The 14,807-nt window shown below is 46.4% G+C and overlaps 2 protein-coding genes across 3 annotated transcripts in view; both read left to right on the forward strand.

Moving 5' to 3' along the window:
• Positions 1-14,807, forward strand: part of veph1 (ventricular zone expressed PH domain-containing 1) — a 135,401-nt gene that overhangs the window by 22,755 nt on the left and 97,839 nt on the right. Inside the window, exon 2 of one of the 2 annotated variants that reach the window (XM_079874379.1) lies at positions 12,052-12,314. In XM_079874379.1, coding sequence (XP_079730505.1) covers positions 12,177-12,314 — 138 coding nt within the window. In that variant the 5' untranslated portion in view covers positions 12,052-12,176. Of the gene's footprint in view, positions 1-11,533; positions 12,315-14,807 lie in introns of those variants that run through there. The other variant, XM_079874378.1, reaches the window with a different exon arrangement.
• LOC307160381 (uncharacterized protein) lies at positions 5,410-11,196 on the forward strand. Its single transcript, XM_079874469.1, has 2 exons — positions 5,410-6,461; positions 9,905-11,196. Exon 1 carries the CDS (start codon positions 5,553-5,555, stop codon positions 6,054-6,056), a length of 504 nt encoding a protein of 167 aa, XP_079730595.1. The 5' UTR covers positions 5,410-5,552; the 3' UTR covers positions 6,057-6,461; positions 9,905-11,196.

A 14,807-nucleotide genomic window follows, 5' to 3' on the forward strand; every position in this document is an offset into this window, starting at 1 on the left:
CTGCCACAAGCGTTGAACATCTTTGTGTAGGTTGGAGCAAGGTGTGTCAACTGACAGGTGAAGGAAGGAACTCTCACCGGGTGGATGTTGAAGAAAGTTAGTGGGTCCTTGCACTGCCCAGCCGAGTCGGGTGCAGACTGCTACTGGTGCTCCTATCGGTCCTGCACGTACTGAGTGGATCGGAGTTATTAAATGAGGATGGTCAGATCCAATCAGTAGCATTGGCTGCACCTTAGTGAATGTGTGTAGGGGGACTCCTTTCAGGTGGTTGTATTTCCTTGCTAATTTGTCACCTGGACATGACTGCTCAGCCAGCTGGAGTTCGGTTGCAGTGAAAGCTTGATTGATGGAGTGATAAGTACGTGGTTTTGTGTCAGCGGACACCTCAAATGACACTGCCATTCCCTGGAGCTGCAATACATCCTGTCTGATGGTCTTCAATTTGAGTGACTCCACTTCCCCGCTCAACCCAAGGTGTTTGACCGCAGCAGCCAGAATCACAGTGCGCTCAGAGCCGTCATCCAACACTGCATGTGTTTTTAGTGTTCTCTTGCCATGACGGAGCAGCACTGGTACCACTTTTAACATGACACGCCCTGAGTGGCTGGCGTGATCCAGATACACTGCATTTGTTGGGGTACTGACAGTGAGGATGTTTAGCTGCGGGTCTTGGGCCACAACTTCATGAAGTATCAGCAGGTGTTGTTTGTTGCACATGGAGCAGAGTTTCTTTAGGGTGCAGCTCTCTGGAGAGTGTCCACGCCCACATCTCCAACATTTTCCTTTGTCCTTTATCCAGGTGGCTTTCTCTTCAGTAGTAATTCTTTCAAACTCTGCACAGCCGTTGAGGTAATGATCCTGGGTGGTCCTACAATATGGACAATAGGGCTTAAAACGCTCCCTCCCTTTGTTTGTGGGCTGATCTTTCTTTGAACCCGACTGGAGGTTGGTCCTTTGTCGCTGTGGAGAGGTCTGCTGATGTTTGACTGTTGTAGAGTCACTGCTGAAGTAAACAGAGGCTGGTTTGACCCACTGTGATTTACTTGCTTTATTCTCTCTCAGTGTGATACGACTGGGGTCAGATGTGTTGGATTCTGCTGCACGTCGAGACACCTGGAGCACCTGAACCTTCATATCCAGCCATTCAGCGAGGTCGGGTAAGGTGTATGTCTGATCGCTCCCACTGCGGATGATGCCTCTTTTAATACAGAATTCGGCAAAGCTATCCCTGTAGTTACCAGGCAACTTACCAAGGAGGGTGTCTACGTGGGAGCCGCACTGCAGTTCAGACTGAGCAGGACCGTCCATGCGACTTAGCATCCCCACCAGAGTGTTTACAGCTGAAGAAAAATCTTCGAAAGCCTTTACGTCGCCAGGTTTCACGGGAGGAGAGCTCAATATGGTCTTTAATTCTCCCTGTACCAACTGTCTTGGCTGCCCATATCGATGCTGCAGAGCGTCCATTGCACTGGAGTATGGTGTGGGGTCATGTATGTATCTCTTTGCCATTTGGTAGGCGCTAGGCAGTTTGAGATGATCAAGTAATACTTGGTATTTATAATCTTCAGTCAAATGTCGGTGTGGACCAAGTAAACTATCCAGTCCCCTTTTCAGCATGATGAAATCACTCTCCCTTCCAGAACTGAAGAGAGGCAGTTTGGGCTTTGGAATACCATATGAGGCTGCAATAGCCATTTCTGTCATGGTGAGTGTTGCAGGATTGTTGTAGGGAGAAATGTATCCTGGTGCTGTAGGTGAGGCAGCCCTTTGAGTAAGCTGTGGGTAGTGTGCAGCTGAATGAAGTCCAGACTGGTATAACTGTGATTGAACTTCAGGGAGATATCTGGTCTGTGGAAGTGAATAGGCTGCTCCTAGATCAGTAGGTGGCTGATAAGGAGGGATAGAACGGGATGGTGTTATTATCTCTGGTTGTTTGAGTGAAGCAGGTTGAAATCCAAGCTGTGGTCCAGGTTGAGGAGTGATCTGATGCTGGACATATCGAGGATAAGTCTACTGTTGTACAGTTGTGAGTAAGGGCTGAGGTACACCTTGAGACTGTGTAGGTGCGTATGTCCGCAGGGCTGCATGCTGGTTTGGCAGATACACTGTCGAGGGTGTCTGTTGAGCTGGTTGGTGCCCTGACTGGACGTGCTGACCTGCATGCTGGACGGGCAGAAAAGGTGAATATGTTCGCTGAGTAAGCGGGGTGTGGTGAGCAGACTGAACTGCAGGCAGTTGTGGAAACTCTGGCACTGGTCCAGTTAGGGTAGCTGAATGGCGAGTAGACTCACTGAGGTCTAGTGGTTGTGCTGCTACCTGGACGGATGGCTGCAGAGATCTGGTAGCCTGAGTTGTTGAGCTGAGTTCTCCCTGCTGTATGGGCTGTGCTGTAAGTGGGTAAGGTTCACTGTTGTCTAAGAGCTGACAATAACCTTCATTAGCTGATTTCCAAATCATCCGATGATCCATGAGGGGTGATACTCTGGGCCATATCTCTTCACTGTGGTGAATATGAGGAAGGCTCGAGCTCCGGAGAGGATATGATAATTTGGATGGATGCTGTTGAGGGTGAACTTTACATTTAACACTGTCCATGGCTGACTGTAGTTGTTTCATCTGCCTAGTTATGTCTTTCATGCGGGCTTCCATCCCTTCCAGCATGAGATCTTCTGACCCAGTGCGCAGAATATGGTCTGGAGGCTCTTCCTCTTGCGCTTCTATCATTTGATGTGTGGCATCACGTCTATGCAAATTGCCAGGGTTATCAATGACAAAGTCGCGAAGGTGCCTGGGGAGTTGGTGAGACCGGCTTGGGCGGGACACAACTGAAGGTTGTTCATCTGTTTGGTTGCTGGAAGTTGCCATGGCGCAGTTATACACACAATCCGGCTCGAAGGACCACTTGTAACGGAACAGCTGCGGTGATGAAATGCTGGCTGTATGTATACTGGCTTAATCCTCCGGTCAGAGAAGACGCAGCAACTTCTTTCCTTTAGATGAATTTATTGGTCTTTTACAACTCTACAGGGCACTGTAATATGTGTATGTGTGGTTTGTGATGCCTGCAGAAAATAACAACAGTAAAATAATATTAATACTAATTAAAGTTCAGTGGCATCAATGGTAATAATGATAAAATAACATGAATTACAACAGATATGAACAGTGTGTAATACTGCAAATCGCCACTAGGGGTCAGTGTAGGATCATTAAACAACACCACAGCTTCGCGCCACGGGTAGGTCACGTGACCAAGCTAAACTGAAAAAAACCCTGTCAACTACCGATCTGTAATTTGACACATTAACGTCAAAATAATAACGACCTCAATAAACAAAGCTACACAGCTAAATAAACAGTAGAATAAGGAAATAAAATGTGAGGTAATTAACTACATGTCGGGCCGTCTGTTTCACGGGGCTCAGCAACACATGCTAAATAGGAAGTTAACAAATAAACATATTACCCCGGTAATATTAATAGATCGCGCCACATTCCAATATATAAACAACATCTACTCATCATGTAACTTACATCATCACCGACGCACACTGTTGTACAAAGTAATAATGAAGACCACGGACTGTCGGTGGAAGGCCAACTATTGACTACACAGGAAAATTTCCCCGAACACACTGCGCATGCGCAAACAGTCCCTCAGACTCTGTATGAAGCAGCTTGCTGTGACGTGACCTCCTCACAGCAGGGAATTCACAACATAAGCCATAAAAGCCTGATGTATCAAGTGTGATACTCAAAAAACACATGCACATTTAAAAAAAAATCACTCTGTTTAATTTCAACATTTTTATTATTATTATTTATTTACTTATTCTTTTATATGTCAGGTTTTACAGGGTTAAAAAAGTCATGAGTCAACTTTTAAATATTGGTTATGCATCATCAGTTTGAACAACCATGTGTGAAGGCACTTTGCGTTTCCTTCTAGTGCATGCATGTGTGAATTGAAGCGTGTTTTTAAACACTGCATTCCTGAGATTGCTGAGCCGTAACCTGGAGATTAATTGTAACTGGGTGATTGCTTAAGAGACCAGACCCAGTGACCTGCTTTGTGTCCAACACAGAGATATCTGGATACAAATTAAGGTGTTATGTGTTTGTGCTTTAATGATAGTTTTTGCTGTTGCTTTTTTTTAGTGTTTGCTTTTACCGCAATTTGATAGACCATTCATTACAGACTTATAAAACCAACTCAAACATTAAAGGCGTATTCAAACAAAGACCAATAACCATAAAGATAGATAACTATAACGATAACTATTTTAGTGCCCGCACAAAAACACATGATAACATATGTTGATTATAACTGCACCCTTCAGTGATGTTTTATTCTGCTTTAAATGCTCAAGCTTTCATTGATGTCATAATTCATTCTTGTCACATTTTTACTGTCGCATTTTTACTGTCGCACCATAAAACTCAATTAAATTGTCTTTAATTGCAAGAATTGCATTATGTATTTTCTCAGCTTTGAGTCGAAGCTGGCAGATTAGAGCCTGCTAGCCCAGGTAAAGTCATTGGGATTGTACTCAGCCAAAAGGGAATGTTCTCAGAATTTTGGAATAACGTTCTGGGAAGGTTCTTTTTTTACATTATGGGGGAAAAAAGTTCATGTTAACAGAGTGTTCTTTCAAAGATGCCTCTGTTCTTTCAATTCTGGAATCTACTAATGTTCTCAAAACATTAGCACAAAAACATTATCATTCTTGGAACGTTTTTCCCTTAAACGTCTTAGTGGCCATTTACACTATACCGTTTTTAACTTAAAACATATGCATTTTGGCCATTCATTTACATGACAACATCGTTTTGGGGGACTGAAAATAAACTTTTGAAAATGGGTTTCAAAGTGCAAGATTTAAAACCAATAGTTCTGTGTAAACTACAAAAACACAAATTTTGTGAAAACGGTGAAGTAATGCGCATGCCTATTACATGTTCAGTCTATAGGCACGTAGTGTTTCTTTACAAAGTGACATTGCCAACTACTGCCGTGGCATTCATAACAGCATTTTTAATTGTTTTCGCAGATCTGTGTAACGGGGGTCATTTTGACAACGTAGTCATATTTATTTGAAAAACACGAAGGAAAAACTTTTCTGTTTTGAGTACTTTTTGTTGTGTAAATGTACCTGTAATGTCTGGAGAAAACAGGCTGAGGCATGTATCTAAATGCATGGTTTTTTAATAAAGAAACAAGTTTACAAACAATAACCAACACGGAGAACAAGGAAAAAAAGCAAACGTAAAAAAAGGGGCCATCACATTCAACAACTGACAGAGAACAAGTTAAACAAAAGGGCTATATATACACAGGGGCAAACAAGCTTAAGATAACAAGCAGGAGCAGGCCGAGTGGGCAGACAGGGATCGCTGGTAGTGACCACCACATCTGAAAGATTACCACCATAGCAGAGCAGATGGGACTAAAGATCCCCATGGCGGAGGAGATGACCCCCACAGCAGTGCAGACGGGACTGAAGATTCCCACAGCGGAGCAGAAGACCACCTCAACAGAGTAGACAGGACTGATGATCCCCATGGCGGAGCAGAAGACCACCACAGCAGGGCAGACAGGGCTGGTGACCACCAATCAGGACCACCATGGCGGAGCAGAAGACCACCAGGGAAGATCAGGTGGAACTGGAGACCACCACAGTGTAGCAGATGAGACAGGAGAACTTGGAACAGCCACTCTGGCTGAGACGAAACAGGCTGGGAAATCAGTAATGGCCTCCGTTGCCATAACGGGGCAGGCAGGGATTACTAGGAAGATCACCATGGTCATAACAGGGCAGACAGGGAGTTCAGTGTCAGCCTCTGTGGCCATAGTAGAGCCGTCAGGGGATACAGAGAGTTCAGAAGCGGTCTCCCCATATGTTGCCGCCTCGGGGGAATCAGGAAAGGTGTGTGCAGCCCAAACACAGAAAATGATTGTTGCTGTCACAGAGAGCACTGTGGACAATGGATCAACCTCCGGGTCAGACAGTGCTGAGATTGGCAGGCTTGAGGGCGATGAGGCCCGGTGGGCCTGAGAGTGTAGAGGTCGTCGGGCTTGAGAGCGTAGGTCTTGGGATGCTGGCTGCTCGCGCCGACAACCAGTGGTGGATCCACCACACTGGATACTAGTCTCATCCGCCCCGAGAAGGATCTGGTGGCAGGCATGATGGGTGAGGACTCTGGCGTAGCCCATGATGCCTGGCGTCCCCGGTAGACCGGACTCAGCGGCCGTCAGAGCTTGGGACCTATAATGTTTGCAAAATGGTACAATGGAACGTTCTCTTAATGTTTGCGTAACCAAGAAAAAGGATTAATTTTTTTTTTTAAACTGGTCGTTTTAAACATCTACGTTTTTTTTTTTTTACTTAATGGGAACGTTAGAAAAACATTCTTAGAACATATTTATAGGCTATATATGTTAGCTGGGTATTTATGTATTAGTGTCACATGCCTGTCCTGTCTTGTGCTGCACATGGGTGTTTTGTTATTTTGGGCCATGTGCTCGTGTTATTGTCTGATCCCTCCCCCTTGTTATCTGATTATTGTTTGAGTTCATCCACCTTTTTGTTCACAAGCGATCGTGACAGAACGTACCGACCAAATGAGGACTCAGCGGAGAAGAGAGGCGCAACCAGTCTCCTGTCCGCAATGGGATCGGATTCTTCAATTTAATGAGCTAGTCTCCCTCCGTCAGCAGGGGACGGAGGTAAGAGAGTTCAGCCAGAGGTTCTGTAGTGCAGCTGAGGGGCTGAACCTTGGCGAGGAGGCACTTAAGGATTTATTCAATCATGCACTTGACGAACCGATGGACTGGCTGATCCGAAGAGCATTTGATCGGGTCAGTTTTGTGGCGATGGTAGAGGGTCTTATTCGCCATCGGGGGAGAATTGCCAGGGGTGTAGTCCCGGGTCCGGTGGTCCCGAGTCCGGCGGTCCCGAGTCCGGCGGTCCCAGTTCCGGCGGTCCCAGTTCCGGCGGTCCCAGTTCCGGTGGTCCCAGTTCCGGTGGTCCCAGTTCCGGTGGCTCCAAGACGCAGGAGGAGGAGAAAGGCTCCCTCCGTCCCTGTTCCGGTGGTCCCTGTTCCGGTGGTCCCTGTTCCGGTGGTCCCTGTTCCGGTGGTCCCGAGTCCGGTGGCTCCTAACATGGAGACCATCCCGGTGGTGACTGCCATCCTTGATGCACCGCCCAGGCGTCTTGCTCTGCCCGCACCACCCAGGCGTCTTGCTTTGCCTGCGCCGCCCAGGCGTCTTGCTCTGCCCGCGCCGCCCAGGTGTCCTGCTCTACCCGCGCCGCCCAGGCGTCCTGCTCTGCCGGCCCCGCCCGAGCTGCTCGCACTGCCTGCGCCACCCCAGCCAGAGACTGTTCACGTCACGTCTGCCCAGCCAGAGACTGTTCACGTCACGTCTGCCCAGCCAGAGACTGTTCACGTCACGTCTGCCCAGCCAGAGACTGTTCACGTCACGTCTGCCCAGCCAGAGACTGTTCACGAGCCTGTGTCTTCGGACAAGATGGCCGCCGCCGAGACTGTTCACGTCACGTCTGCCGAGCCTGTGTCTTCGGACAAGATGGCCGATGCCGAGCCTGTTCACGTCACGCCTGTCGAGCCTGTGTCTTCGGACAAGATGGTCGCCGCCGAGCCTGTTCACATCACGCCTGCCGAGCCTGTGTCTTCGGACAAGATGGCCGCCGCCGAGCCTGTTCAAGTCACGTCTGCCCAGCCAGAGACTGTTCCTGAGCCTGTGTCTTCGGACAAGATGGCCGACACCGAACCTGTGTCTTCGGACAAGATGGCCGCCGCCGAGACTGTTCACGTCACGCCTGTCGAGCCTGTGTCTTCGGACAAGATGGTCGCCGCCGAGCCTGTTCACGTCACGCCTGCCGAGCCTGTGTCTTCGGACAAGATGGCCGCCGCCGAGCCTGTTCACGTCACGCCTGCCGAGCCTGTGTCCCCTGACAAGATGGCCGCCGTCGAGCCGGTGTCTGTTCCTGAGCCTGAGCCGGTGGTGTCTGTTCCTGAGCCTGAGCCGGTGGTGTCTGTTCCTGAGCCTGAGCCGGTGGTGTCTGTTCCTGTGCTTGAGCCGGTGGTGTCTGTTCCTGAGCCTGAGCCGGTGATGTCTGTTCCAGTGCCTGAGCCGGTGGTGCCAGTTCCAGTGCCTGAGCCGGTGGTGTCTGTTCCTGAGCCTGAGCCGGTGATGTCTGTTCCTGTGCCTGAGCCGGTGGTGTCTGTTCCTGAGCCTGAGCCGGTGGTGCCAGTTCCAGTGCCTGAGCCGGTGGTGCCAGTTCCAGTGCCTGAGCCGGTGGTGCCAGTTCCAGTGCCTGAGCCGGTGGTGCCAGTTCCAGTGCCTGAGCCGGTGGTGCCAGTTCCAGTGCCTGAGCCGGTGGTGCCAGTTCCAGTGCCTGAGCCGGTGGTGCCAGTTCCAGTGCCTGAGCCGGTGGTGCCAGTTCCAGTGCCTGAGCCGGTGGTGCCAGTTCCAGTGCCTGAGCCGGTGGTGCCAGTTCCAGTGCCTGAGCCGGTGGTGCCAGTTCCAGTGGTGCCAGTTCTAGTGCCTGAGCCGTTGGTGCCAATTCCAGTGCCGGTGGTGCCAGTTCCTGTTTCTGAGTCAGTGGTTCCAGTGCCTGAGCCGTTGGTGCCAGTTCCAGTGCCTGAGCCGGTGGTGCCAGTTCCTGAGCCTGAGCCGGTGGTGTCTGTTCCAGTTCCTGAGCCGGTGGTGTCTGTTCCAGTTCCTGAGCCGGTGGTGTCTGTTCCAGTTCCTGAGCCGGTGGTGTCTGTTCCAGTTCCTGAGCCGGTGGTGTCTGTTCCAGTTCCTGAGCCGGTGGTGTCTGTTCCTGTTCCTGAGCCGGTGGTGTCTGTTCCTGAGCCGGTGGTTCCTGTGCCTTGGCCGCCCGAAGGATCGTCTCCGCCCTGGCCGCCCGAGGGAGAGTCTCCGCCCTGGCCACCCGAAGGGTCGTCTCCGCCGTGGCCGCCCGAGGGATCGTCTCCGCCGTGGCCGCCCGAGGGATCGTCTCCGCCCTGGCCGCCCGAGGGAAAGTCTCCGCCCTGGCCACCCGAAGGGTCGTCTCCGCCCTGGCCGCCCGAGGAGAGGTCTCCGCCCTGGCCGCCCGAAGGGTCGTCTCCGCCCTGGCCGCCCGAGGGAGAGTCTCCGCCCTGGCCACCCGAAGGGTCGTCTCCGCCATGGCCGCCCGAAGGGTCGTCTTCGCCCTGGCCGCCCGAGGGAGAGTCTCCGCCCTGGCCACCCGAAGGGTCGTCTCCGCCGTGGCCGCCCGAAGGGTCGTCTCCGCCCTGGCCGCCCGAGGAGAGGTCTCCGCCCTGGCCGCCAGATGAACTGTTGTCTCCACTCTGGCCGTCGGCACAGCCTGCTCCGTCCTGGCCTCCCGAATCCTGTGGGCCACTCCGGTGTCACAAACATTTTGTTTCTCCCGTCCCGCCCTGGTCTGTCCCTCCCGTCCCGCCCTGGTCTGTCGTCCGGGTCTTATGGAGCGTCTGGTAGCCGCTCCGTAGGGAGGGGGTAATGTCACATGCCTGTCCTGTCTTGTGCTGCACATGGGTGTTTTGTTATTTTGGGCCATGTGCTCGTGTTATTGTCTGATCCCTCCCCCTTGTTATCTGATTATTGTTTGAGTTCATCCACCTGTTCCCTCCTGATTAGTTTCCCTTTATTAGTTCCCTCTTGTTTGCAGTCTGTGTCGGTACGTTGTTTAATGTTTCCTGTTCCCTGTGATTCTCCTGAGTATTCTAGTCGGTTATGGTTATGGTATTTATTTAGATCTGTTTTTCCCCCTCGTGGGTTTTGTTTTGTGTTTAGTGTCTTTTGTTAATAAATATTTGATTTCTCCAGCGTTTGAGTCCTCACACCTTTTTGTTCACAAGCGATCGTGACAATTAGTTGTCTGGGTCTGTGAGGGTTCTTGCTGTGGTATCCTAGCAATGCTCAGATCTGGAATGTGAGGACGGGGTGTGAAGTGCAGCTGTGTTGTTGCCTCTTCAACGACTGTCACATACCATTGGCTGTCTGCCCCATAGTGCCTTCTGATTGGCAGGACCTATGATCTGTTTGGATTGGTGACTGATGTTAGAACAAACAAGAGGCCCAAAGCAGGGAACTTTTCTTTTGTAAGTTTTATTTTCATTGGCAGATTTTTGTCCATTGAGTCTTGTCAGTATTCCCGGAAAACAGAATCTCTGGCAACAGAATATTCTGGATCTTGCCCTTTCATACTGAAGATAGCAGTTTAGGAAAGCCAGTTTTGTAACTTGCTGAAAAATCCAGCATTAAACAGCATGGATTCCATGCTGGTCCAGGCTGGTTTATGCTTGTTAGTGCTTGTCTTGCTGGTGAACCAGCATGTTCATGCACACAATACTTCGATCAAACTAATGCGTATTAAACCATATTTGCATTAAACTATGTGGTGTTTGCCGATTTTAATCGCAATAAACAGGCATGTAAACACGTTAATCGCATTATTACCGCTCTGACCAAAGTGTGCAATACAATACAGATTGTTTCACACACTAGTGTGCAGTAGTGATAGCATGCACTTTCAACAATTGCTGAAAGAGAATTAATTCAACCAAAGTCAATGGCCAAGTGCCCAACTTAAGGGCTTCAACAACCTTTGTACATGTACCATATGAAAGAAATAAAGCCACACTGGTTTGTAATAAGTGAATATGGTAATGCTGTTTTTGGAGTTGTTTAATCATCCTCTGGTGAGATATTTATTGTATTTGCAGTTGATTTAATCTAAGGCTGTGTGGCTGTAATTCATTTGTAGTTGTTGTGTCCCTCTTGTCTTCAGTGATTCTGCTTGTTAAACCAGCAACCAGCATCCCATGCTGGGGACCAGAGTACAAAACATACCTTATGCTGGTGACCAGCAATGCTGGATTTTTCAACAGGGTTATATTATGGTACTTGGAATAACTTGCAGTATAACTGAGATTATCTGGCTGATTATAATGACCATAATCACTACTCTTCCTCAGACATGACCAAACTTATTATTTCTTGCAGTGATTTTTGTCTGCATGTTCAAGAGTTTGACTAAAAGTGTGACATTTTACACTTTAATGAATGATGGAGTCCTGCAGGTAGGTTTAACACATCACAGATTAACAGAGGTTTAGCTTCACTCCACATGAATTCCGAAGGCAACACTGGCAGAATTGTTTTCTAAAAAAAAAAAAAAAAAAAACCTAACAGGCAGCTTGACAGCCTGGAATTCCACCCAGGTTCACTTTAGACTGAGGCATAAGCCATTTTTTTACTCATGCAAAATATCTTAAAGAAATAATGAATATTAAAATCCTGACTTTATTTATTTACCTTGATGTCTTGTCTATTCTGTATGCTGTTTTTCCCTGTGGAAAACAAAAGGAGAAATTTCAAGGTGGCCTTCAAGGGGCCATATGGAGAATTCAGAAAACCTTGTTGTTAATGACACTGGTGGCCATTTAAGTGAACTGCAGCCAGCTAATTATTGCTCATGCTCATGCTCATGACGCGAGCCATCATCAACCAAAACAGTAATGTAATGTACAAGAGACTGAATGTGATGCACCGGCTTCATGATCATAATAACTAGCTTGACTTTTGAAAATGACTTGGTTAACATAGCATACTGATAGACACAGACACCTACACACTACCAGATTATACCAAGACAATTTTACAGTTGTTTACTATTGCACTATTGTATATTTTCCATGTCATATGTTGTACTACGACTGAGAAACCTTGGGAATCAAATACCCTTCCATATTTGACTCTAGTTTACCCCCCGATGTCGTTTAGCCAGATGGTATTCACTAGATAACTGTTTTATTTTATTTTTGTGTTGGAATCTGTGTTGTACTGGGAGCCAGTCGTATGTTGATGTGAGATTAAATGCAATGGTGTATTTTTCTTGTGTTGCCTCTCACTCCTTGTCCCCTTTTTCCCGCTTAATTTATCTTCCTCGTAGTTGACTTCTTTCCTTCTATCATTTTTCCTCTCTCCAACTTTCCCTTTGTCTTCATTCTCTGTCTCAGGTTGTTGGTGTTGCTCTGATGCATATGTACTAGGCGCTTCCCCTGACACTTCCAAGAGCATGTCAAGTCATCGTGGTAACACAGGGCAGCAGGGGCAGCTTGCCCAAGCTTGAGCCTGTCCTAGAATGCACCAGCTGTTCCGTCTAGTGTTGGGACAGAGAGACCTGTCCCGTGCAGGAGACCTCTTCTCTCTGGATGACAGCGAGATTGAAGACTGTCTGTCGCAAGCCCTGGAGGAAATCAAAGTCATATCCTGCTCTCCAGTGAGTACACTGACCTCAAATAGCAAATAGCCTTCTTAGATGTTTAAAAGGGTCATATCAATTTTTTGTACCAAACATTTGAATTATTTTAGTTTGTTCATAATTGTTTTTATGTGATAATTGTCTATTTTGTTTTCCAAAGTTTACATTATATTGTTACAGGTTCCTGCTGTGCCACTCACATAGTTTTCCAGAAAATTATATATATGGAAACGATCACATATAGAAATTGCTTGGAAAAACAGTACTAAAAAATAAGAAACATAAACCAAACAGGACAGAGAACCTCCAAAGCCACTTAAACTCCAATTGGACCTTTGCAAAAAAAAAAACAATATATATATATATATATATATATATATATACAGACTTTCGCGAGCACATAAGAAACTATTGCATGCTCATAAGAAACTATTACTATTACTGTGTGAGTCTGTCATGTTTTGTTTCGGGTTTTGGTTCACATTTGTTTTCATGTCTTTTATTTTGTAGTTTTCATAGTCATGGTTCCTGTTTGTCATGTGATTCCCTTATCCCATCATGTGATCCTATCTTGTGCTTCCCTAGTCTCTTGAGTCATAAGCCGTTTCTCATTATGCGTTCTTGTCTGTACTTGTGTTCTTGTGGACTTGTGAAACGTCATCAGTCGCTGCCCAAGTACTGTTCCAATTCAAAGTTCACATCTAGCCAAGTCCAGTTCAAATCCCCGGATGTGTTCTTGATCCGCCCCTTTTACCGAGGATGCATCGAGAGGTGACTTGTGCGGACTTGAGACAGCCAGGTATCCCAGAATGCATCTCACACCAACCAGCAAGCGTCAATAGCAGAGGAGAAACCCCGCGTAATTTAAAAATACTGCTGTTATTGTGTCACGAAATGTAGTTTTAAGACAAGAGTATTTCAGGCGAGAATGTAGTTGTTTAAAGCTCAAATCTTTGGTTTATTTATAAAGATAGCGCCTATTTGAAAATTTGATCTGATGTTTTCGGAGTTGTGAGAACCAGGCAATCGGACGCTCGGCGCTCATGTACCCCGCCGAGAACAGCCTTTCCTTGGCTAGTCCTTCTGACGTTTGCCGCTGGCTCGGATGTCTCTAGTGGTTTAACATGAGATAAATCGTCTTGTGTATATCTAATGGACAATTTATTTATTTATTTATTTTATTTGTCTCATTAATCTATAATTTGTTCCCTGGCAAAACGTTAAGCTGAGAGCAAAGTGAAGTTTCATAGCTTTATTTAGTCTATTTAACTTTAACGTTGTAGCCTAGAGAGTTGACTTATGTTTGACTGAATCGTTTGCTTTATTATTGTATAGCTGCTTATACCTTTTAGGCTACTTATACTTTTATAATGGCTATATTATTGATCATTAAAACTGACATTTAACAAAAAAAGGTTATGTCATTTTATTTTATATATTTAAAACATAAAATATTTTATTATACATGTTGCCTACATTCTCTTCACTGTATGTACATATATAATAAAATAAAATGACACAACCCTGTCTCTTTTTTGCTAAATGTTAGTTTCAATGATCAATATTATAATGTTTTTTATTTATCATATTTTTAAAATGAAAACAAAAAGAGTCAGGGTTGTGCTTTATATTTCGTGTTGTTATAAATATGCAGTGAAGATAATCAATTGCGTTGCCTGAACCACATTTGTGTGGCCATTATGTTTAATTTTTTTTAAATGAAAATGAAAAGAGGCAGAGTGGTGGTTTATAACATATTTTGTTTTATTTGTAACCTAGATATACATAAAGAGAACCGGAGTAGCCAGAGCGAGTGACGCGATCAAGTACGCCGCTGTTCCATTTGCAGAATTATCGGTCTTGCGTCCTCCCGTCCTCGGGAGTTCGTTCTCCTGAGTCGAACTTGTCAAGTCCGAACTACCAAGGACTCAAGTCCGAACTTTGCGTACTTGGTATGGAGAAACGGCTATATTCTTCCCTAGTCTCTTGGTTCCCTTGTCTATGTGTCACGTTCTCATTAGTTCATTGTTCATTGCTTTCAGATGTGTCTTGTTAAGTCATTAGTCTTTGGCTACATCCGAAATCGCATACTTCCCTACTATATAGTAGTGATGGCAGTTTCAAAAGACAGCTTCATGAAGCTTCGAAAACTTTACGAATCTTTTGTTTCAAATCAATGGTGCGGAGTGTGTATCAAACTGCCAGAGTCAGGTGATTTCAGTAAACGAGGCTTCATTACGTCTTAACTGTTTTGAAACGTTTTGAAACACTTCGAAATTTCAATGGTTCACCGCTGGGGGCGGTGAGGAATCACTGAGAACCAATGAACAGTGGGTTTTACCTGATCTCTGATCAATTTTATACATTTATAGACTTTTTAATTAGACATTAATATAACATTAATATAATTAAAATGAATAAGTTAATAGTCTCATATTGGCCTGTTTAGCTGAGCCATTTATAGAACAAACAAAACAAACCCTGACAATTGATAAAAGAACATATAGACAC

Source organism: Squalius cephalus, assembly GCF_949319135.1.
Source record: "Squalius cephalus genome assembly, chromosome: 6".
Taxonomy (NCBI): Eukaryota; Metazoa; Chordata; class Actinopteri; order Cypriniformes; family Leuciscidae; genus Squalius; species Squalius cephalus.